The sequence below is a fragment of the Micromys minutus genome, assembly GCF_963924665.1.
Source record: "Micromys minutus genome assembly, chromosome: 1".
NCBI lineage: Eukaryota > Metazoa > Chordata > Mammalia > Rodentia > Muridae > Micromys > Micromys minutus.
This window is the reverse complement of record NC_137969.1, coordinates 104,970,582-104,996,590: the sequence shown is the minus strand read 5'-3', so window position 1 is coordinate 104,996,590 and position 26,009 is coordinate 104,970,582. Positions and strand designations below refer to the sequence as shown.

At 42.1% G+C, this 26,009-nt stretch overlaps 1 protein-coding gene across 2 annotated transcripts in view; it reads right to left on the bottom strand.

Annotated features, from left to right (window-relative positions):
- The window catches only part of PTPDC1 (protein tyrosine phosphatase domain containing 1), a 52,857-nt gene that overhangs the window by 15,912 nt on the left and 10,936 nt on the right, over positions 1 to 26,009 (bottom strand). For both annotated transcript variants that reach the window (XM_080909747.1, XM_080909748.1), the window contains exon 2: positions 15,509 to 15,596. In XM_080909747.1, coding sequence (XP_080765873.1) covers positions 15,509 to 15,590 — 82 coding nt within the window. In that variant the 5' untranslated portion in view covers positions 15,591 to 15,596. The remainder of the gene's footprint in view (positions 1 to 15,508; positions 15,597 to 26,009) is intronic.

Sequence of the window (26,009 nt, the reverse complement as noted above, 5' to 3'; positions counted from 1 at the left end):
GTAACTATGAGCAGGCACGCCTTTTCCCAAAGCTCAGAACTGTAATTCTCTGCCTTTTGCTGCGAGGGGAGAAAAACAGCTTCTAAGTCTTGGTGCAGGCATTTGAATAAAATTCACTAAAGTATCACATTTTTAAAGGCACTGGGTGAGGGGGAGGTGGCAGTTTGAGAATAAAGGATATAAAGAAAACAGAAACTCAACAACTGCAATGCACTTATTGTCCGCCTCCTCTCTTGTTAATGTCAGGCTGTGCCCGCGCTCTCTCCGGCACTCGCTGCACAAATGGTACTTCAGTGGTGTTCAGAGACATAACTACGGTCATGGATTAGGCACCAATCTAAGCCTTTAAAATCCCACCCTCAGAGCCCTGGCATTGTGCACTTTTGTGAACCAAGATGGAGACAGAGAGTCTAATTTGATGCTTCAATTGCTACTCCATCTGTAGTATCACACAGAAATGGGGAAGGACAAGAATCCCACCTGCCTCTCCCACCTTCGGAAAGCAATAGTTCTGCCTGAAAGAATGGCCTGAAAAATATTCTAGACAAGGCCTACCGGACCTTTAGGATTATATATGGCAGTTCCCTGGGGTTTACATGAGAGGAAAGCATAGAAGATACTGGAAGAAAGCAAGGAGGGACCTGAAGGCAGGAGGCCCTAACCACTGGTGACAGAGTCTGGGAAGGCCCGTGAGCAAGTCTCCGGTATTCTGGGCAGGCAGGCAGCACACAGAGAATCTGAGAGACAAGTGTGGGGAGCCCCTGCGGCCTGATGAGGACAGGAGCTGTGGATGGCAGACACTAAAGGGGTGCACCACTGTGGTGCCACTGGAGCTGGTCTTTCTGTTCACACAACCTATGAACAGGCGGTGGGAGAAACCCGCACACTCTGTGGCAGGCACAGATATTTAAGGCAACAGGGCGGAGGTGCCAGTCGGTGAGTGATTCCAGAAATGGGCCCTGAAGGACGTCTACAGAGGGAACTAAAAGTGGCTCTGTTTCAAACTGTACTAATATCCAAAGTGTTCTGATGCAGGGGACTTACGGGGACCAAGCTAAGGAAGGGACGGCTTCTGCTGCTCACATAGCGCAAGGAACAACATCATCTCTGTGTTGACCATCATCTCAAACTCCCCCCACCCAAGTTTGAGATACTCCAAAATCTAAAAGATATGACAATCAAAACCCAAGGGTCTGTGTTATGCACGGCTCAGCAGATAGAATTGCAGAATCTATTTTAAATGGGTCATCAGAGACGCCAGCAAGAGCCATTTTCAGTGGACCCCAGAGAAAGATGCCAGAGTTGATGTGAGGCTGGACAAGCAAGAGAGGTGGCTGTGAGAGTCAGCACAGGTGTCACACAGTTTAGCTGTGACAGGAAGAGAAGGGCCTTGGAAGAAGTATAGTAAAAAGTCTCGAAACAATCACGGGAAGTAGGAATATGGGCGGGGACGGAGGGGGTGAGTTAAAATCAGGACAGTGTTGGAGAGTCTTTAGATATTTGAAAAGGAATGTTTTTTGTTTGTTTGTTTTTCGGAGGAATTAGAATTAATGCTCATGGAGAAACAGGCTCTGACCTAACAGCTAGTTGTTTTATAGGAAGTCGGCCTCCTATCACATGAAAGAGACACAAAGCTGGAAAGTCAGCACCACAGGCAAACTTTGCATGAGATTCATCTGTGCACCTAAGAACACGAGTGTGTGGACCTCCGCTCCCCTGGACTGCCTGGAAGGCTTCCTGTCATATGGGTTTGTCTGAACAGGAGAAAGCCCTTGCTGAAACCCTGAACTCAGAAGAAAACACCCAATCCTTGGAGTGCTGGGCCTGCCTGGGATGCTTGGGATTTGAACTGCCTACTGGAACGATCAAAGAACAAAAGCCAAGTACACACTTGCTACTGCTGAACTGGCTTGTTCTCCTTGTGCTGATCAAGACAATGTATATTTTTGCATTTTGTATAAGGTACCTCATTTTTCTCTTGAACTATGTATTACTCTAAGCTTGGCTCTGCCTAGCTGCAAGTGAGCAGTGGCTACACGCGGTTAGCTCAGGCCCCGGGCCAAGCCTCTGCCACCTGCACACTCTCACACAGTGGCTGTGGTAGGAAGGCGTTATGGTCCTGTGGATTACATCTGCTTTTTAAAAAAAAGATTTATTTATTTATTATATATAAACATACTGTAGCTGTCTTTAGACACTCCAGAAGAGGGCATCAGATCTCATTACAGATGGTTGTGAGCCACCATGTGGTTGCTGGAATTTGAACTCAGGACCTCTGGAAGAGCAGTCAATGCTCTTAACCACTGAGCCATCTCTCCAGCCCTCCATCTGCTTTTGTATCCCTACCTTTCCTTGTAGCATCTTCTTTTTCTAACAGTAGTGTATTTGGATGTGGGGAGAGGAGAGATGGGAGCTGGATGACGTGTCTGTGGTTTACGTTCACAAAGTGAAGAAAGCTGAACATTCTTTCCTGGGCACTGATTTGGACACTGCGTTGTCGGCGGAGGGAAGCACAGGTTAGCTAATAGAGGTGTGTGAGGACAGCGGTATGCTGCTTGTGATCTGCACACAAATCCGAATAATGAAGACGAGGGACACTCAAGGACGAGCAGGCTGTACACATGGTAAAGATCCGCGCTGTAAGAACCGCTTCACCTGCCAAGTGTCTGGAAAGTGTGGCCCTTCGAGAAATTACTCTCAAACTAAAATAGTCCTATGTTATGTCAGACATAAAATGGACACTGAAGTCGCTTTCTGATTCTGTCACCTAAACACGTGGCTTTTGGGTTAATGTCTGTGTGTGGCATAAAACACAGTCCCAGCACCAATCCTTTGCACTCGAATGAGCCAGCGTTTCTGTTACCCTTTGTTGAACAGACCATCATCACATGTGGGACTGTCTTGCTACACCTGTCATACATACAAAGATTATTTCTGGCCCTTCGTTCTATTACACTATGTTTGCCATTATTTTGATGAACATAGCATTGCACAAAAGTTTTAAGACTAGGAAATGAATCTGCTTTGTTATTTTTCAAGATTAGTTTGCCTGGGGCTGGAGAGATGGCTCAGTGGCTAAGAGTACTGACTGCTCTTCCAGAGGTCCTGAGTTCAAATCCCAGCATACACATGGTGGCTCAAAACCATCTGCAATGGGATCTGATGTCCTCTTCTGGTGTGTCTGAAGACAGCACAGTGTACTTATATATAATAAATAAATTATATATTTTTTAAAAGATTATTTTGCCTGTTTGGAGGTCCTTTGAGATTCTTCCTACAATCTGGATGCACTTTTCTTTCCTATGCCTAGGGGATTTTGATAGGGATTGTGCTCACTTTATAGATCATGTTACATCAAAACAGTTCTGTCTTCTGGTTCATGAATAGCCAGGTGTTGCATTTATCGGGCCCTGTGGTTCTCCTTACTAGTCTTCTCCATTTCCCATGTAGCACCCTGAGAGTGATAAAGTCCAAGTTGCCCTCACTCCACTTCATCTGTAGATATGGCATACCACCCCAGGAAAGCCATGAAAACCAGACACTCTTGCCTGTGCCCTGTGAAAGTCAAGTGTTACATGTCACAGAATCAGCAGCTCTTGTCCTAGGCTCCAGAACCACAGCCAGGGGGCCTGCTTAGAGAGACTTTAAGAGAGGACTCAGCCGGACATGGAGGATCTTGCCTCTAATCATGTGCAAGAGGCTGAGACAAAGGGTGATTGTGAGTTTGAAGCTAGCCAGTGCTAACCCCCTTTTTTTTTTTTAAACAAACAGCAACACCGCCAATAGCAACTGTCTCTATTTGTAACAATGTATGGGAAATTCAAGCTTAAGGTACAAAGTTTGTGGTGTTAAAGATGTCAGAGATGTAGCTTTATGAGAACAAGATGAAGCACACACTGGCTATCCTGACAGAGAAAAGAGAGAGGGAGAGGGGGAGAAAAAGCGGGAAGAGGAGGGAGAGGGGAGGGGAAGGGGAGAGGGGTGAGGGGAGAGAGAGAGCAGGAAAATACTAAGAAGTAAACTACGGGGTAAGTACAAACCTACAAGGCTGGCTAGTGCTGCTCTCTGTCGGGTGCAGAGAGTGGTTTAACATAACACAGCAATCCAGACCCTCCTAGTGAGAGCATTAACAGCATCCTGGCAGCAGATGTAGGAAAGACAGGGAAAGCAAGTCCACTGAAACCACTGTCCTCCAGTCTAGCTGGGCTTCCTGGGCATGGGCTGCGGTGAGGCTTTAAAGTACAGCCAAACAGACTTGACAATTAAGGTCTAGTCAGCTCTCAAGCAAGCCAGCACCTAGGGGCACTAAAAGAGGAAGATAAGAGAATCTGGACTTCAAGGTCATCATTGGCTATAGAGCACATTGAAAGCCAGCTTTGCAGTTTTCAGCACAATTGCCTTGTAATATAGCTTGAGGTCAGGGATAGTGATTCCCGTAGATGTTTTTTTGTTGTTGAGGATGGATTTTGCTATTCTGGTCTTTTGTTGTTCCATATGAAATTGCACATTGATCTTTCCAATTCCATGAAGAACTGGGTTGGAATTTTGATGGGGATTGCATTGAATCTGTAGATTGCTTTTGGTAGGATGGCCATTTTTAAGATGTTGATCTTTCCAATTCATGAGCATGGGAGATCTTTCCATTTTCTGAGATCCTCCTCAATTTCTTTCTTTAGAGGTTTGAAGTTCTTGTCATACAGGTCCTTCACTTCCTTAGTTACAGTCACACCAAGGTATTTCATAGTTTTTGTAAGGATTGTGAAGGGTACCTTTTCCCTAATTTCTTTCTCCACATGTTTGTCCTTTGAGTATAGGAAGGCTACTGATTTGTTCCAGTTAATTTTGTATCCAGCCACTTTGCTGAACTTGTTTATCAGCTGTAGGAGTTCTCTGGTGGAATTTTTGGGGTCACTCAAGTACACTATCATGTCATCGGCAAAGAGTGATGTTTTTATCTCTTCCTTTCCGATTTGTATCCCCTTGATCTCCTTTTGCTGTCTAATTGCTCCAGCCAGGACTTCCAGTACTATGTTGAATAGGTAGGGGGAGAGTGGGTAGCCTTGTCGAGTCCCTGATTTTAGTGGGATTGCTTCAAGTTTCTCGCCATTAAGTTTGATGTTGGCTGTTGGTTTGCTGTATATTGCTTTTATTATGTTTAAATATGGGCCTTGGATTCCTGTTCTTTCCAGGACTTTTAAGATGAAGGGGTGTTGGATTTTGTCGAATGCTTTCTCAGCGTCTAGTGAGATGACCATGTGATTTTGGTCTTTAAGTTTGTTTATATGGTGGATTACATTGATGGATTTCCTTATGTTAAACCATCCCTACATCCCAGGGATGAAGCCTACTTGGTCATGATGAATGATGGTTTTGATGTGTTCTTGGATTCGGTTTGCAAGGATTTTGTTGAGTATTTTTGCATCAATGTTCATAAGTGAGATTGGTCTGAAGTTCTCTTTCCTTGTAGGGTCTTTGTGTGGTTTAGGTACGAGGGTTATTGTGGCATGGTACTGGTACAGAAATAGGCACGTGGATCAATGGAATAGAATAGAAGATCTAGAAATGAGCCCTCATGTATATGGTCACCTGATTTTTGACAAAGGAGCAGTAAACATTCAATGGAAAACGGACAGCCTATTCAACAAATGGTGCTGGTCCAACTGGCACTCAACATGCAAAAGAATGAAAATAGACCTGTTCTTATCTCCTTGTACAAAGCTCAAGTGTAAGTGGATTAAAGATCTCCACATTAAACCAGATACACTGAAACTATTAGATGAGAAAGTAGGGAAAACCTTAGAACACATAGGCACAGGAGAAAATTTCCTGAACAAAACACCAATGGCTCAAGCTCTAAGGTCAAAGATTAACAAATGGGACTTAATGAGATTGCAAAGTTTCTGTAAGGCTAAGGACATCGTCAAGAAAACAAAACGGCAACTAACAGAATGGGAAAAGATCTTTACCAACACCACATCAGATAGAGGCCTAATATCCAAGGTGTACAAGGAACTCAAAAAGCTAGACACCAGAGAATCAAATAACCCTATTAAAAAATGGGGTACAGAGCTAAACAAATCATTTTCAGTTGAGGAACACCAAATGGCTGAGAAACATCTGAGGAAGTGCTCGACATCCTTAGCCATCAGGGAAATGCAAATCAAAACAACCCTAAGATTCCACCTCACACCAGTCAGATTGGCCAAGATCCAAAACTCAGATGACAGCAGATGCTGGCGAGGCTGCGGAGAAAGAGGAACACTTCTCCACTGTTGGTGGGTTGCAAGCTAATACAACCACTCTGGAAATCTGTCTGGCAATACCTCAGAAAATTGGATATAGTACTACCTGAAGACCCAGCTATTCCACTTCTGGGCATATACCCCAGAGACACTTTAATACACAACAAAGATATATGCACCACAATGTTCATAGCAGCTCTATTTATAATAGCTAGAAGCTGGAAGGAACCCAGATGTCCTTCAGAAGACGAATGGATACAAAAATTGTGGTACATATACACAATGGAATACTACTCAGCCACCAGAAACAATGACTTAACCAAATTCTTAAGAAAATGGCTGCATCTAGAGAAGATCATCCTGAGTGAGATAACCCAGTCACAAAAGAACAGACATAATATGCAGTCACTGATAGTGGGATGCTAACCCCAGAGGCTTGCACTCCCCCAGAAACAACTCACAGACTGTATGAAGTCCAAGAAATAAAGAAAACAAAAAATATACATATATTCACAAAACAAGAAGACTTTGACTATTTCCATGTTGCATTTTGTTTTGCATGTACTTTACGCTTATTGCAACTAGTAGGTTTTCAATGCATACTGTCAAGCCCTTGAAAAAAAGTACTGACTAAAAAACATATTCACATGGTTTTCTGTAAAATTTATTTTAATGTCTGAAAAAACAGTACTGACAAAAATGTATAATTTTAAGCAAAAAATGTTTAAAATCTGTACATTTATCTTTGTTTTGCAAAATAAAGTCGTTTAAAAAATAAAAAAAAAAAAAAAAGAAAGCCAGCTTTGGCTATAGGAGAGTCTGTTTAAAGGGGGGAGGGGTGATAATGTTTCATCAGATAAGGGTTATCAATAAAGCCACAGAAAAGCATTAAAATAAGGAAACCAAAATTTAGAGGTGTAGAAATACAGAAACATCAAAATATATGTACTTGTGGAACTCAACAGCAGACATAAACCCAGAAAGTAGAGAATCTGATGACAGAAATTATATACATGGAAGAACAGAGAGAATAAGGAATAAAGAAGAATAAACAAAGCCTCCATAAAATGTAGTCAGCACTAAGTGCACCTACACATATACCAAGAGTGCACACAAGAGCAGAGAAGACAGTGGGGTGAGAAATAGCAGCTTCTAGCATCGCAGATGTGGTGAGGAGCAGGATCAACACACTGAGGGACTCAGCAGGCGCCAGGGGTGAAACATGCGGCTCTACCAAGGAGATGAGGAGACGTGGGTCTGTAAGATGTCTCAAGACCAACATTTTCTCCTCAACTACAAGAAAACTCCAATAAAACTAATGCCAAATTTCTTATCAGAAACAATGAAGGCCTCAAAATAGAGGGACACACATTCACATTTCTGAAAATAAAACTTAAATTAAAAATCTTTCAAGGTCATCTTTCAAAAATGAAGTAGAAATATAGGCATTCTCAGAAATATAGGAACAGCATTTGCTGTGTGGCAGGCCCGCCTAGGAGGTCTAGAAGTTCTTGGTATTGAGAGCAAGTTACCCAGGCCAGGAATAAGAGCTACATGGAAGAAGGGACACTGGTAAATGGAAATATAAACCAAGTATGCAAAACAACATGCATGTAACTGATGGTCATACAACTGGGACATGCGACTTACACTGCCAAGTACAGAGTGGGCAGACAGAGATTATACCCAAATAATGAAGTGATACAAGAGAGTAAATACAACACTTACAAGGAAGAAAATGAGAAAGCAAAATGAAAAGGTAAATGCCGTAAGAATCCAAAGAACTCTTACAACACAACTCAACAATACAAAGACCAATAGCCCAACTTTTACCAAGAATCTGAACAGGCATTTCTCCCAGAAAGACAAAGAAATAGCCAACAGGTACCTGAAAAAACATTCAACATCATTAGTCAGTAGGGAAATGAAAATCAAAAACATTTGGAGACTTTAATTCTTCAAAATGTTAAGCATGCAGTTACCACATAAATTAAATTCTACTCTAACATTTATGCCTAAGAATGAAAAGATACACCACAAAAAAATATATACAAATATTCTTAACAACATTTGCTCATAGTAGCCAAAGCAGAAACAACCTAAGTGTCCTTCCACCCAAACAGATCAACAAACTGTTTTATAGTCATATAATAGAATATTAATAATAAAAATGATTCAATACTATTTGATTAAATGAGGTTGAAGATTGACATTATTTTTAAATGCAGACACAACAGGGCACATGCTGCATTATTTCATTTATCCTAAATACAAAAGTTTATTGGCTAATCTACAGGGATCAAGACATGAATGATATCAGGGAGCAGGGAGACAGAGGAATGGAAATCAGCTTGTAGTTACTACAAGATTTCTTTCTGGTCTGATAAAATGTTCTGGATTAACACAATAATGAATAAAACTCACCTTATGTTTACAATAGCATCCAATGACTTCTTTAAAAGAGTGAAGTTTTGATATGCAAATTCTATATTAATAACTTAGTAGTAAGTAATTTGAATAGGAATTTCTCCCAAACAGATACAGAAATTATCAACAAATAGATTAAAAGATGTTCAACACCACAAGTCATTAGGAAAGTGTTTATAAAAACCACAACAAAGTATGTCTTCCTACCTTCCAGGATAGCTATAACTGAACAGACAGGGAAGTTCAAGTGCTTGTGATGAGAGACAGGGAGCCTTCCTCACTGCTGGTGGGAACTCACAATAGAACAACCACTTTGGAAAACAGTTTGGCAGCTCCTTAAACGATTCAAGAGAGTGACAGATGAACCAGCCTTCGACTCCTAGTTATAAAGCCAAGTGAACACACAGTCTACACACGGCCCTGTACAGAGTCAATACTCACAACAGTCAAAACATGGGGTCAGCCCAGACACTCATCTACTGACCCACTTACAATGTGCTATCTCTGCAACTGAAGGTCAGAAGTGCTAACACACACAGCACAAACGAACTTCGAAAATCATCAAGTCAAGTGAAATTAGTAAGTCACTAGACCACATATTGTATAATTCTGTTTAAACAAAATGTTCAGAAAAAGGAAATTTCTCTGTGGAGACAGAAAGTTTCTGGTAGTTCTTAGCATAGCTAAGGAGGAGGAAGGTGGACTCAGTAGGAAAAGTGGATCAGCAGGAAAAGCAAGAGCAAGTCTATCAAAGTGGCAGGAGGATTCAACAGAGCACTGATTTTCCCATATCCTGCTTGAAAGAAGGCGTGGCACTTTGAGTCGCCTGCTGGGGGTCAGGTGACAGGTTGGGTAGAAAGGTTTTCCCATCCTTACCGGGCATGACTGGGCAATGCTGAAATTATCCTGGCAAACTGTCTGGTCTCCACTTGCTCTGCTGCAGCCAGTCCTAACGGGAGCCTGGTACACAGCTAGCCAGTTCTAGGCTTGACCACCCCTCCTATGCCAGTTCCTTTGCTGAGCCTCGTTCTCAGCCAGCATTGAGGAGCCTGAAGAAATCAGTGCCGGTTATGGCTGGTGAGCACTCTGCTTGCCCCAAACTTCCGTCTTAGTGATGCCTAGTGGGGAGACAAGCCTACATGCTCCCTTGGTAGAAACAGGGCTGAACAATGAAGCATGAAGCAAAGCCCGACACTGCTGCTTCCACAGTCAGGGGAGCCAGGGGAATCCAAGTCTCTCCACCCTACCCTTCCGTAAATGAGAAGGAAGAGGATGTGATATATGGTATCTAGACTCCCTTTCCTGTCCCCTGGTGTTAGTGGGGTCCAGTGGAGAGCTAAGCCCCCAGCTCAACTTGGTATCCGTGAGAAAAGAAGGGTGGAGGATGGGACTGTTGGCATTACCCTTCCCACCCTCTCTGGAGACTCACAGGGCACTGCAGGAAAATGAAGTTCAACCACAACTGCAACAAAGCCTGGGTCACCTCCCATCTGCCCTAGAGGGCAATGGGGCCTGATAAAGGCCCAGGTCCACTTCTGCCATGAAGGTGTCAACAGGGGCAGGGAAAGCTGTGCTCCACCCCACCCACATGTCATGGCACTGCCTGGGTGGCAGCCTGCCAACAGAAGGTTGAGCAGGTAGATCCCACTTGACTCTGTAGCTGACTGCCCATAAGGATACCACCTGCTAAGAAAACAACAAAAAGCAGGGACCAAAAATATGTTGTAAATCTTTGTCACACCAAGAATTAAGATACTTACAACTTGACTGAGAAGAAATTGGTCAGCAGATGTGTAACTGACATTATTCAATAAGGACTATAATTACAATGTGCCCTGGCATTCATTTTTAAAAGAACTGGAAGCTTAGAATGTTCTCTGAACAAAAAAAGAACTAAGCTAGAAATCAGTACGAGAAAGACAAGAGGAAAAAACTCTAAGAACTTAAATGCCAACGGTATAAATTAATTTGTGGGTTAAGGATGAAGTCTTGAAGGAAATTAACATAACACAGGGGTTGAGTCAAAATCAAAATGAATACACTGAATTACATAGCACAGTAATAGAGGAAATTTATCCTGCTCTAAAGAAGAAAGGTCTCCAATCAACAACCCAAGCTCCAACGCCAGTCACTGGAAAGGTAAAAAAAAAAAAACAAACACAAAAACAACAAACAAAAACAGAACATAAAGCAAGCTTTGGAAGGGCAAGAAAAGGACAGAAATTAAAACTAAAAAGAGAAACAGTGGTAGTTTTCTAGTGGCTCCATGAAAATATTAATGCAACTGATAAACTTCCAGAAAAGCTGACAACTATGAAAAGAAAAGATAAAAATATGAGCTGTCATTCAATGTGTCACTCATTTGTGAGTTTAATCTTGACATTGTGACACAACATCATACACAAAATTCACAGTTCACACCCAACAACTATGCAGTCAAGTTACAGCACACACACACACACACACACACACACACACACACACACACACACACACACACCTACACCTTAAGTAAGTTTACAATGTTGTGTTAGGCCACATTTAGCCTGTGAGTCACAGGCCGGACACACCTGAAAGGATAATACAGAACTAGTAAGAACAACATTATGTTCATAAATTTGACAACTTAGAAGAAACGTACAGCTTCTTAAAGACTTTAAACTACCAAGACTTAACACAAGAAGACCTGCATAGTAGAAGTAAAGAAACCTAGTTCATAAAAGGTTCTTTTAAAAAAAATCTCCAGGCTTACACAACTACTGGAGAATGTGGCCAAACATTTAACAGAGAGTAGCACCATTACATAATACCTTCTAGGTCATGAGGGTCATATCCCCTTTTGTAGTGCCTTTTATACTGATTCAAAGACAGTATAAGCAAGACAAAGTATCCGTCCTCAACATCCTAATTTAAAACATATCATCAGAGAGAAAACAGACCAGGTAGACCTAAACCAGGGCTATCCAGCAGAGTTCAGAGACAGGGCAGGGAAAACTGGAGCCCAAGTGGTTACAGCCATGTGTAGGAAAAGCAGGTGGTGCTCAGGCAGGGCTGGAAGGCTGAGTAGAGAAATAAGCATGCTGGGGTACATGCAGGTACTTCAATCCTGGACAACTGAGTTATAAAAATGGAGGATAGTATGCTATTGGATTACACATCAAAATAGCAATGCCAACTTGAGGTTTTAAACACATATGCACACACACACATATGTAGTATTAAATGTAAGATGCAAAACAGAGGGGGTTGTGTACACATTCCTATGAAGGCTTAGGGGGAAACCTCGACATATCAAGAGCAATGAGCATCCCCAGATTTTTGTTTTAGATTTATCTATCTTAAAATTGTGTGTGCATGTGTATGTGTTTATGTGCACACACATATACACATGTGCATGCTGAGGGGAGATGGTGTCAGATCTTTCTGAGCTGGAGTTCCAGGTAGTTATGAGACTATTGATGTGGATGCTAGGAACTCAATTCCCATCCTTTGGATGGACAGCAAGTACTCTTAACTGCTGAGCCATCTCTCAACCCCAGATTTAGGTTTTTAAGAGGGCCATTTTCCAAGTGAACTAGGACTTCCTGAAGAAATGTCTGCTTTCAGAGAGAGGGAAGAAATGGACTAAAATGAGCTAGAAGGTCCTGTAGTGTCTCAAGAATAATAGAGACACATCAAAACATTTGGCAGGGCTCTGGTTGAGTGTAGGTAGCTAAAACATTAAGACAGATGACAGGAAGACCAGATTCCATTGAACAAAATACAAACCCCTGGGATAAGTGAGCAAAGAAAACACTGCTCCTCAAAGTAGAATGGCACTTACCGACCACAGCACATATGGGTCAGGAGGAACATCAGCAGGTGCTAACACTACTGAGTCAAAGGTAATACGGAACAGGATGCTACATGGCTTCAGAGCATCTTTCTATGAAATACTAACCATGAATGGAGAAAGGATAATTTATACTGGGTAAATCTTGGTAGGGACCAGCTTGCTGATGTGATCCAACTGAGCACTCCCATTCATAAAGAACAATGGTATAATCTCAGACTTACTGTTAGGGAAGAGCAGACAACCAGGATACACATACTAAAAAAGAACTAAGCCATGACTGTAAACAAAGTAAGGTCGTAATAAAAGGCCTAAGGTCCTTGAACAAGATTTAAAACTCATTAGAAGGCCAGGACATTATAGTATGTATAATCCAGCACTTGGGAGATCAAGGCAGGAGAACCGACATAGTTCAAGGTTGCTTGAAAAACAGAGAGTGTGAGGCTACTCAGGGTTACACGGCAAAACCTTGCCTTCAAAAAAAAAATTTTTTTTTACAAAGGAAAAAAAAAGAAAAGAGAAAAGAGAAGGCCCCTTTGCTGTTAAAAGATATTATAGACAAACTGACAAAACTTGAATGAGAATCTGCTATAGGTGACTGCATGCGTATGAGAGACAGACAGAGGCAGACTGTGTGTGCGTGTGCCTGTGCATGCGTGTAAGATACAAGCTGAAGGTGTCATCCTCAGGAGAGTCATGAGATAAGAAGTCTGAACACTACTTAGATAGCTGATGATATTATGAGTTAGAATTTTCATCATGGCAGGGAGGTAGGTGTTTACGGAATAAAGTGACACCTACTGTGAGCACAGGGAGAGTGATCAGAGGAAGTGAGTAACTGCAATTGTTAGCTGGCAACAGTGTGAGCTCTATTTTAGTCTCTGTACTTCCATAATGTCTGAAATTCTCTGTTCATAGCTGTTGTTTTTAAGTAGTCGAACCAAAATTTAAACCTAGGTTTGTCTTATTATAAAGCTGGTTTGTGATAAATTTTCTACTTTCTTCTAACAGCAAGAATTTTAAGTACCTTGAAATTAAATTTTCCAATGATCCATTAGCCAACATTCAAAAACCTATTCTCCATCCTAAAATAAAATAAAGTATAACTACCTTTAATGAGATATAAATTTTAGATACTAAGTAATTTTATTTTTTCATATTTTTTCTAATTAAAAATTAGCTATACTTATGTGAGAGAAATTCAATATTAATAAATTATTCAATTAAAAAAATTTAAAGGTTTTTTAAAAAAAATCTCTTAGTGGATCACCATGGTCTCCCTGACTGGGATGTCTAGGAACATAGAGAGTGTGGTTGGTGTCCCTCAGACCTGGCTGGCTGGATCAGTAGCTGAAACCCTGGTTCTCTTCTGTGTGATGAATTTGCCCTATCGCAAAGCTGATGGAGCCTGGCTGGAGAGAACTCTACTGGACAGTAGCCTGAGGAGGAGGGAAGAAGCAAGGCATGTGGGCTGTTGCCTGGGTCACACCAGAGACTACTCCACAAGGGAAGCACAGGGTGGACACAGTCACTGCATTTGATTTTTTAGCACTTCTCTGTAAGACCAAACAATGAGGAGCTAAGAGGACTGGCACAGCAAGTGTCCCTGGACAGCAGGTACAGAAGTAGTCCCTTTAAACCCAGACGCAGCAGACACACTGAGAGTCTACAAGGCCCTGGGATTCAGCCATGTGGGAAACCCTGTTTGTCTTGATGTGAAAAAGGGCCCTCCTAGAGTGGACTGAGTCCAGTAAGAAGACAATGCACTGAGAGCTGATTGTTCCCAGGAAGCACTGAAGGAACAGTAGCTGGAGCCTCCTCTTTACTTTCTGATCACCTAATCCATCCAAACTGTTAGAAGAAATCCTGCAGTGGCTCTTATTCAACAGCACTAAAGTGAACTTGTTAGAAAATCCTGCAAGAGTACAGCTGAGAAAATGCTCAACTGCTCTTCTGGCTATCACTTGACGGCAACAGGGCCCACATCATGACTGAGATCTTAAATGTCCCTTGCAGGCCCCTACGCTCAAAGCTTGGTTATCGGTCTGTGGTGCTATAGAAGGGTAGTGGAACCTTTAAGAGGTGGATTCTAGTAGAAGTTAGTCACTCTGACCATGCCCTTAACAGAAATACTGGGATTCTGACCCTCCCTCTGTCTTTGCTTCCCAGTTCACTGAGTGGGTTTTCTCTGCCATGTATTTCCATTAGAAAATTTGGCCTCACACAGGCTCAAACGAAATGGGCCAGCTGGCCACAGACTAAGACACTTGACCCAAAATAAACATTTTCTCTTAAATTAATTAAAAGTTTTATTATATGCCACATTTACTTATATTGAGAGGACATACAGAAGTATGGAGCTCAAAGGACAACTTGCAGGAGTTGGTTTCCTATACCAGGTGGGTTCTGGGGTCAAACTCAGGTACTCGGGCCTGGTGGCATCTTGCTGGCTCTGCACTGATTTTTACTGGCTATTTTGCCACAGCAATGGGGAATGCCTGGCACAACCAAGAAGGCCAGAGTGGATTTCCTGCATTTCCTAGCTCAGAACTACAGAAGGATGGAGGGCAAGTACAGCAATAGGGGAACACCTTGTGGCATGCTTCCTTGCATGTGAACCAGAGAAAGAACCCACACAAAAACCACTGAGAAAGTGGGGCCTGGATATTCCTGAATATGCTTTCTAAGTGACTCCTGCATAAAGGGAAAGACATGAATGGCTGCTTCACAGGCAGGCATGTGCTGTCAGAAAGAAATGTGTAATCTCAGCTTAAGATGATAATGCAGGAGATGAACACGGTTTGCAACACCTCCATTTCAAAAGGCCAAGACATTCCTCAGGGTTTTGTGAAGGCCAGACAGTGAGGCAGAAAGCACAGGCCATAAACAACACCTGGACCTGGGCCTCTGAAGCAAAGAACAGAGCTTTTCTTTCAGAGCCTTTCCATTTACTTTTATTAAGTGCAAATTTCCACAGTGACAGAAAGAACAGGGCAGAGGTTATTACCATCCATGTGTACCGCATGCTCACTGCTATTCACCAACGTGGAATACGGTCTTTCATTCTGCGGCAAGACTCCTGCAGCCATCCTTGTCTGTAGGAAAATTTAAAAAGATCATCACTTAGCTGGTCATGGTAGACATCTGCTGCCAGTATGGCAGTCATTAACTATATGGCCCTCTATTTTCCTCTCCCTTCCCTGTATGGCTGAGCTCAGGGTGTCATAAATGCTAAGTAAATATTCTACTACTGAGCTGAATCCCCAGATACCCAATACTTGAAATATAGCCAGTCTAGGTTCAAATGTACCATTTGAAAATTCAATACAAAGAAAGGTAAACTAAAGTTGGGCATAGTGGCACATTCTTCCTTTAACCCCAGCACAGGGGAGGCACATCTAACTCTTTGAGTTCAAAGCCAGTCTAAGTTCCAGGATAACCAGGGCTATGTAGAAAGACCCTATCTCAAAAAAGAAAAGAAAAGGTGAGGGAAGAAGGGAGGGATAAAGAGAGGGAGGGAGAGGGACAAACTATCTTATTAATCACTTTTATAACCAAGATTGTCCTTTGACCTCCACATGTGCCCTATCACACACACACACACACACACACACACACACACACACACACCATACACAGACACCAAAAAGTCAAAACTAGACGCTGATATTGCATAGAAATCCTTATGTTTTATTTACAATTATTATGTTAAACTGCTTTTCTTTGTCACATTTAGACTTAATGCATTATGTTCCTGAATTTATACTGAAAATTCACATAAAAATGAAAATGCAAAACTGCCTACATTTGATTTATGTGCCCTGTTTTTTCACTCACAATCATATACTTGGGTATTTTGGGAAGAAATATCCTTGGGAAGAAAAAAATATTCTGACAGGAAGAATTTTGGTTTTGTTTTTAAAATGAAATACTTCCACCACAGTGGCTTCTGAAGCAGTCTCCATTCTCACACACTCAGTGTGCTAGCCCCATGTCTCTCCATTCTCACACGCTCAGTGTGCTAGCTCCATGTCTCTGGCTGGCATCACTGTCACATGTGTGGCTGGGACCATGCACAGATTGGTGTCCTCAAAAGGGCCAAGCACACAAAGGCAGGCAGGAGGATCTCAAATTTGAGGCTACAAAGTGAGGCACTATCTCCAAACAAACACCCACAACCCCACAACCGATAAGCAAAGCTCTTGCCTGCTTTCTGCAGTACGAGCTGGGCTCCCACAGAGCACTCCCCTCTGATACAAGGGAGCACTCGGAGCTACAGCACTTGCCCAGCCTGCTGGAGGCCTGGGCTCAGTTCCTCTTTATAAAAAGCCTCCACCAAAGCAAAACAGTGTAGAAGAATAGAAAGTTTGACTTTAATTATTTGTATAATTACTTGAGTTACAGTGTTGATTTTTACAAGTCTGAGATATGCAATAAAAGTCAGCTGAGAAATAGACTGTAAGCCCTCAATATCTGGTAAGAGAAAATCAGACCTGCCTGTATCGGAGCAGCCCTCCAGAGCGCCATGCAGATTCCTTTCTTTCTTTCTCTTTCTTTCTTTCTCTCTCTCTTTCTTTCTTTCTTTCTTTCTTTCCTTCCTTCCTTCCTTCCTTCCTTCCTTCCTTTCTTCCTTTCTTTCTTTCTTTGTGGTTGTTGATCTGTCTTTATCTGGGAATCTGCTAACCTCAGTTTCACTGCTTTGGAAATTTAAGTTTTCCTCTTTTCCCAAATAACTGTAATGTTTCCCCCCATTTTCCCCTTTTAGAACTCTTCTCATCTACCTTCCTCAAGAAAATCCTGTTATATTTCTACCAGGTCCTAACTATCTACTTTTTATTAAAGGAGTGTCTTAGTCAGGGTTTCTATCCCTGCACAAACATCATGACCAAAAAAGCAAGTTATGGAGGAAAGGGTTTATTCAGCTTACACTTCCACACTGATGTTCACCATCAAAGAAAGTCAGAACTGGAACTCAAGCAGGTCAGGAAGCAGGAGCTGATGCAGAGGCCATGGAGGGATGTTGCTTACTGGTTTGTTTCCTCTGGCTTGCTCAACTTGCTTTCTTATAGAACCCAGGGCTACCAGCCCAGGGATGGCACCACCCACAATGGGCTGGGCCCTCCCCCTTTGATCACTAGTTGAGAAAATGCCTTACAGCTGGATTTCATGGAGGCATTTCCTCAACTGAGGCTCCTTTCTCTGTGATAACTCCAACTTGTGTCAAATTGACACAAAACCAGCCAGTACAAGGAGTTAATTAGTTTCTTTGGAAATTTCCTTTGATATTTTTGTTGGGTGTGCTCCCTGGCCTTGACTCTGGGTTAGTTTAGATGCACGGCTACAATTTATCTCTCCAAGGGTTTGCAGCTAGTTGTCCAGAGGCCTTCCCACTCTGGCTGTGGGAGCAGAACAAATCTGCAGCCAGTTGACCTCATATTTTTCTGGCCTCAGACAATTTGTACAGACCAGTACTCACGACACTCTGCAGTTCACCAAAGCTCTGAGGACTTTCTGGGGTGGAGTCTCCCTCATTTCTCCTAAGATCTTACCTATGCAGAGCCTTCCTCTGAGTCCATCCCTCTGTGCCCCTCTTGGAAGGCCTGGTTCCTCCCTAAGCCACGTCTGCAAACTGTCCCCAGGGAGGCAGCTGGTGCAACCTCAGACTCACCCTGTTTACACATCTTAAGAGACTGAAGCCTGGGCTGCCTACTTTCTAACCATTTTTACAAGGTTGTCTAGAATTTTAGTTATGGTAAGAAGAAATCTGCCTCATTTATCTGGATCAGATATTTCTCCACTCATCTCTGAAATTCAAATCTTAGATCTCTGAAACAATGTCTACTGTACACTACCACTGCATAGAAACACCATACAATTATACATAATTGCTGATCGAGATATCATGATTTAAATATATTATAGAGTCAAGTTCTGCTTAAAATTTAATTATTCAACTGTCAACTATATGAACTGGTTTGAGCTTTGTTTGAATTTTATTTTTTTGCAAAATGAGGATTATATTTTCATAGGCTGTAAGGATAAGAAAGACTGAGTGCATGCGCAACACCACTAAAGCAAGGCCAGACACAGAGCAAACACTTGCTGTTTTACTGTGCAATACTGTAATATTTTCCATTCCTCCTGGGCTACAGCCACTTCATTTTGCTCCCACCTTAGTTTGTAAGAGATCCTTTGCACCACCTGTCTAGTTCTCCTGCTCAGAGTAATAGCTGAGCTTCCAAGAAGTCTTAAGGGAACATTCGGTCCATTCACAACTGACTTTACTCATATGCCTACCTACAGAGCAAGGAGTTTCAATTTTAACCCTGACGTTCACTCTGTGGTCACACATTATGTAACTTCACTTCCTGACTCAATGACAAGTGTTTTGCTCACTATATCCTACAGTTCTTTTATCCCTAAAATCCCTGCAAATGACTCAGCTGTTCAGATTCAGTCACATATTTCACTAATGAATGCCTACCACCTAAAGCTTGAGCGTGGGGGTGAACTATTACTCACACATCTAAGGAGAACAGTTAGAAGTAATGTTCTACTCATAAGGAATCTGTCTTACAGACTAGGTTGTGAGGTACTAGAGAATCCTCAGTACTCACTCTCCTCTTTTCTATATTCTGGATGCAACCGTGTTCTGCCTATTTCTTTGAGACTTTGTGAGGTGTTGCATCGAGCAAGTGCTCCAACCCTTCCCTGATGCTCCCAGCTCCAGCACTATACCTTAGGCGTTTGCCAGGACACTCTGGGCACCTACCTGTGGAAGTGCACAGCCCTTGTCTCTGCTTCCTAGTGTCTGATGCCAGGGGAGCTCAGATATTACTCTCTGTCGTTCTGATGTGTGAGGTTTTGTTTACTCTTAAGCACAACACTGTCAACATGCTAAGATTCTAGATAATAATCACATATGACAGATGTGAGTGAATTTATCCATGTGAACATTATAATGTCAAATGAAAGCATGTTCTATGTTCATAATATGATGATGTGGTAGTTTGCATATGCTTGGCCCAAGGAGAGGTACTGTTAGCAAGTATGTCACTATGGGCATGGACTTTAAGACCCTCATCCTAGCTGCCCTGAGGCCAGTCTTCCACTAGTGATCTTGAGATGAAGATGCAGGACTCTCAGCTCCTCCTGCACCATGCCTGCCTGGATGCTGCCATGCTCCCACCCTGATGATAATGGACTGAACCTTTGAACCTGTAAGCCAGCCCCAGTGAAATGTTGTCCTTATAAGAGTTGCCTTCATCATGGTGTCTGTTAACAGCAATAAAGCCCAAACTAAGACAGATGATAACCAAATGATACTAGCTCACTCCATGTCAGGAACTAGTCCAATTCCTTTATATATCTTTATTTCATCTAATCGTTATCATACCCTATTGCATAAGATAGCACACTTTTAGTAGACTTATTTTCTACATTTATTTAGTGTGTACACACAGGCCATAGCACACTCCTAGAGGTCAGAGGGATTAAACTTACGTTTTCAAATTCAGTACCAAGTGCCTTTACTTCTGAACCATCTTGCCAGCCTCTGAACTTAGCTATTTTTTAGATTTATTTATTTTAAATGTTCTGTAATGTGGCTGTGCCTGAGTGTGTGAACCACATGCAGGTAGGAGTCCACAGAGGTCAGATGATGGTGTTAGTCCTCTGGAACTTGAGTGTGGGCTTGTGAGCTACCATGGGGGTGCTGGGAACTAAACCCTGGTCCTCTGTAAGAACGGTATGCTCTCTTAACTGCTGAGCCATATCTCAAGCCCTGCCACCGTTTTTGCAGTAGTTTTAGACACAGAAAAACAAAGTTAAAGCCTTTGAAGATGGTCTTATTCACTGGTCTTCCATTTCTTCTCATGGTCTGATGACTCGTTTTAGTCATGGAATAATGTATTAGTTACCTTCCCACTGCTTTGATAAAACAGCATGACTAAGGTGACTTAAAAAAGGAAGATTTATGGTTTCAGAGGGATGTGAGCTTACGATGGCAGCGCCTAGGCAAGGCAGCAGAAGCAGAAGCTGAGGCCTCACACCTTCAACTGCAAACCGAAAGCAGAGAGAACTTGAAACAGCATGAGTCTTTAAACCCTCATGACCTGCTTCCAAGGATAGACTTTCCCCAAGAAGGCCAAACCTCCTAGAGGTACTAACTTGGGACCACAATTAAAACATCTGGGCTCATGGAGGACGTTCTCACTCACACCACATTCCACTCACTGACCGACCCCAAGGCTCCTGGCCATATCATAACTCATTGTGTATTTAGTCCAACTTGAAGAGTCCCCATAGTCTTTCACAGTCTCAACAGCAATGCTTAATTCCACATCCAAAAATCTCTTCTGAGACTCAAGGCAACTCTTAATTGTAAGTCCTATGTAGCTGACAATGACTTTGAACTCTGTCTCCATCTCTCACATAGTAGGATCTCAAATACCTGCATGTCACTCCACTTCCAAAACCCTCCACTTAACCTACCTTGAAACTTAAATCGTACTCAATTGTTAGTACTTCTCAATAGGACCATGATAAAAGGCACTCTAGAATACTATATAATTTACTTATTATTCTGCTTAGTGTCTGCCTTTCCTCTTCTATAGTTTACGTTCACAGAAAAACACCATTTTCTGAGGAGGATCTGCTTTGCCAACAGCTGTACTTCTGGAACCTATCCCAGGACCTGGCATTCAGTAAGACTCAGGCTGAGATGACAGTGTGAATGAGCATCCAGCAACAGGTACCTGCTACCACCACAGCGTCACTTAAACCCGAATGTCTGGTTCTATCCACACAGTAGGACTGAAGCCGTGCCTTACTGCCCCAGCACATTGGCAGCGTGTATGTGAAGGGCAGCAGCACACTCTCAGTTTCCTGGACACATTCACATCTCTAATTTTTTGTAAATTTTTCATCCTGACAAATTTGAGTTCTTCCTAAATCCTCAAGAGATTGGGTTTGTTTTCTTCTTAGTTCCAGCCCATATTTCCTCTGTTATGATGTCTTCTCAAATGCCAACTACATATCTGACTCACATCTGAGGAAAGGCTTACCTATGCAGGCTTGGACACTATTAAAACAGTCTTTGATAGTCCCCAGGAGAGAGCTGAAGGCCATCTTACAAATACAATCTCTTTGGCAGTTTCTGTGATCTCATTCCTTAAGTACACCTTAGGGAAGTCTGCAAGGGGACTGCAAGGTTCCCAAGAGACAAGTCACACACCATGGAAAAACAACACTCCAAGAACCCTCCTATTTCATCATTTAAAGAAACTGCTGCTAAATTAATATTCTTCAGAAAAGACTTCACAACAAACAAATGAGGTAAACTGGCAGCAACAGCTGACACTGGTTCTGGTTCACACCCTACCCCTTCGCCACTAGAAGCTGCCCGTGACAAGTTATCCTCCAGGTCTGAACCAATCTCAGATTAAGGCACAAATACTTTTGTTCTTGAAGACTGAACATAGTCCACACATTAATTAAACCCTACCTGGGTACACGCGCGCGCGCGCGCGCGCGCACACACACACACACACACACACACACACACACACACACACACACATGAACTTACTCTAAAGCTTACATAAGGAAGGACTCTCCCTAGCCAATTCAGTTGTGAAAAAAGAACACCAAGGTTGGTGGGCTCATCACCAGCCTCATGACTTACTGTAAAGCCACAGCAAGGAGTAGAGAGGGAGAGGCAAGAAAAAGACATCAATCAATGTAACAAAGCAGACTGGAGTAGAGTCATAGAGTCAAAAATACAGTTAACCAACCAAAACATTTAATTTTATAAATACAGAGGTAATGTTGAGAGAGAGAGTTGTGTATCTACACATTGGTGTGCACATGTGAGAATGTAGGATGCCTGTGGAGCCCAAGAGATCCTCTAGAACTACAGTTTCAGAGAGTTGTGAGTCACCTGATGTAGGTGCTAAGACTTAAATTAGGGTCCTCTGCAATAGTATCTGTTCTTAACCATCTTTCCAGTGCCTTAAAGTACTAATAAGTTAAGTTTCTAATTTTATTGTACATGTGCACACATACATGTACATGCATGACATGAGTGTGGAAGGAGGAAGGTGAGCGCCACATGCTCACCTGGAGACCAGAGGGCAGTTCTTTCCTTTCTCTTTTATGTGGACTTGGGGGATGGATCTCAGGCTGTTGAGCTTTGGTAGCAAGTGCCGCTACCTACTGAGCCATCTCCTGGGCCCCAAAGCCAACTGATTTTTGACAAAGGTGCACAGATAACAGGCTGGAAAAATGTTTTATAACAAATGACACTAGACAATTCCAGGTCCATATGCAACAAATTGAATATCACAAGGAAACTATGGCATTTCTAAGATATATAGAACTGGGTTGAATATTAATACGCAACAACAAAAAATGTAAAGTTGAACTTAGACATATAAAAGTTTCAAGCTTGACAGCCCAGAGACCTGTGATAAAAACCAAACACTACTGGTCTTTAAAAAACAAAACAAAACAAAACAAACACCCATTAATAACAAAACGACTCTCCTAACGGTATTATGCTATACTCATAAATTGATACCTTGCTCAGCCATCATCAGAGAGGCTTCCTCCTGCAGCAGATGTGCAGAGAGAGAGACCTTGGAACACAAGCAGTTCTAAATGGGCTGTCTCCATCAAATTCCTCCCCTCAGAGCTCAGGAATCCCTGAGGAAGAGGAGGCAGGTATGAAAGCTAGGGGGCATAGAGGACCAAAGGAACAGGTCCTGTGAGTCAACTGAGCAGGGCTCATATGAATTTGCAGAGACGGCAGCAGCAAGCACAGGGAGTACACAGTCTACACCAGGTCCCCAGCGTATATAGTGTTTTTACAGGACTCCTGAATGTCTGAACAAGTGGGTCTCTGGTTCTTATGCCTGCTCCTGATGCTCTTTTCCTTCTGTTGGTTTGCCTTGTCCAATTTATATGTGATGGTTTGCTTTACATTATTATTGTTGTTATTATTATATCATTATTTTGTTATGTCTGGTATCTCTTAGAAGCTCACTCCTCTCAATGAGAGACAGCAAGGGAATGGATTCAGAAGGAGGAAAGGTGGGAAGAACTGGGAGGAATCAAGTCATGGGAAATGGTAATCAAGATATGTTGTATGAGAAAAGAATCTATTTTCAATAAACAAAAAAATAAATGCTCAAATTTTCATTCTGTCAAAGACATTAAGAGAGTGAGAAGAGGGAACAGACTGGGATGCAATATTTCAAATTACACAGTGATAAAGGTCAGGCATTCAACTCAGACAACTTCCACCAAGTTAACTGAAAACACTGTTACCTTTGTTGTAAAAAGTAAAGTAGTGATAATTAGAGTATTTTTAAGTAAAAACACGTAAGTAGAAGTATAGACTGGGTGCAGTATCATATGTCTACAATGCCAACACTCAGGAGGCAGAGGCAGGAAGACTGCAAGTTCAGCACAGCAAGAACTCGTCTTAAAACAAAAACAACAAAAACCTGCCAGGGCTGGAGAGATGGCTCAGTGGTTAAGAGCACTGCCTGCTGCTCTTCCAGAGGACCTGAGTTCATGGTGGCTCACAACCATCTGTAATGGGATCTGATGCCCTCTTCTGGTGTGTCTGAAGACAGCTACAGTGTACAGTGTAAATAAATAACTCTTTTTTTTTAACTAGCAAGACAAAACAAATTACTTTTTAAAAAAAATTATTGCATATAATACATATAATACATGAAGAATACAAATACGTTACATTTTTAATCAGACTTATACATAATGACCTGGGAATTTGACTGTAAACAAGTTAAAAGGTAAAATTAAGTTGCAGTGTAATAATTTTTTACATAACTATGTAAAAAAATTTGCAAGGCAAGAGAAAATGGCATTTGTATTGCTAGAAGGAGAGCAGTAACATGGTTTGAGGAACTTATGTTCAGACCGAAGACAGAATAGAATATATTACACTGCATTCCCTTTACATGTTACTGCATTGTTTACACTTTCAATCAATTTTAATAAAATTCTGATTTAAGAGAAGAGGAATAAATAAGGAAGAAAAAAGTAAAATCTATTATGTGTATGAATATGACAAAATGAAATGCATCAGTCTGCATGCTAACTTAAAGAAGAAATGGTCCAATGCCTGAGCAAACACATCAAGAACACTTAGATAAGCATTTGTCAGTACATGCAATGTGGGGAAAGTGAAAAATAAGCCATAATCTATACGCTAACCATGAGTTAGCATGGTTTAAAAGGAAAAATCAACAAGAGCTTGGGCTGGCAACATGGCTTGGCAGGCAGAATGAATCACTTACTGCATAAGCCCCACAGGTTAAGTCCAATCAGAACTGACACGGTGCACGGAAAATGGACTCCCCAGAGACATCCTCTGCCTCTGCATACATGCCATGGTATGTACTTGTGCATACACATACCATGATAATATAAAACAAAGGTCCAACCATAGCCCTCAAGTGCTGGCAAGGAAGAGTGTGACAGGGACACTCCTCACTGCAGGTGAAATAAGTGCATAACAAAGAGAGCTCAGCAGTTGCTTAAAGCTAAACATAGTGGCACATGGGATCTGACACCGCTCCTGTCTCATGTCCGGCACCCAAACACCTGCCCATGAGTCTTCACAGCAGCACCATTTGTGATGGCATAAAGCCACACGGAGCCAAGATGTCACACTGAACTAGGAATGCTGCTCTGTGACCAAAATGAAAGAACTGTTTGTCTGAGGAACATGGGGAAATCCACATGTGTTCTGGGATTGTGCTAAGTGGAAAACTGCTTTGAGAAGGCTATAATCACATGAATACATCCATAGACTTTCTGGAAAAGACAAAAACTACATACAGAAAACTGCCAGTTTTTGCAAGGGTTTTCAGAAGGGTAGAGGGATGACCAGGTACAGCACAGATTATTTTCAGAACCAAAAAACTATCTTATCTATTAGTGTTATGATACATACATGTAATCTAGTTACCAAGGCCCATGGACTTCACAACATAAATACCTACCACTGTATTTTACAATTCAAGACTTTAAAAACTTAACCAAGAAGGGGATGGCTTAAAGTACAGATCCTGGATGAAGGCAAAGGAATTTAACTGCATTATAAAGGGAGGACAGAAGCTCACTGAGGGAATGGTGAGCAAGAGGTTCACGTAACTGGAAAGGAATGGGAACTGCGAGAGAAAAGGAGCTATCCATGTTACCAGGTTCTCCTCCTACCAGGGTCAGCTCATGCTCACTACAACAGAGACAACACGTGAAAAGATGGCAGATGTAGAGCAACACAGAACGTGGACTATGAAGTTACAGGTGAAGAAGGGGGAAGTGAACCATGGCTGCGGCAGTCTGGCACCATGGGAAACTTTGCTTCCAGGCCTGTCAGTGAATGCCTGAGACCATGCACAGTGATAACTACAGATTCCTCCACTCTTTTTAATGCATGCACACTTACCTTAGAGCAATTTATAAAATAGGACAAT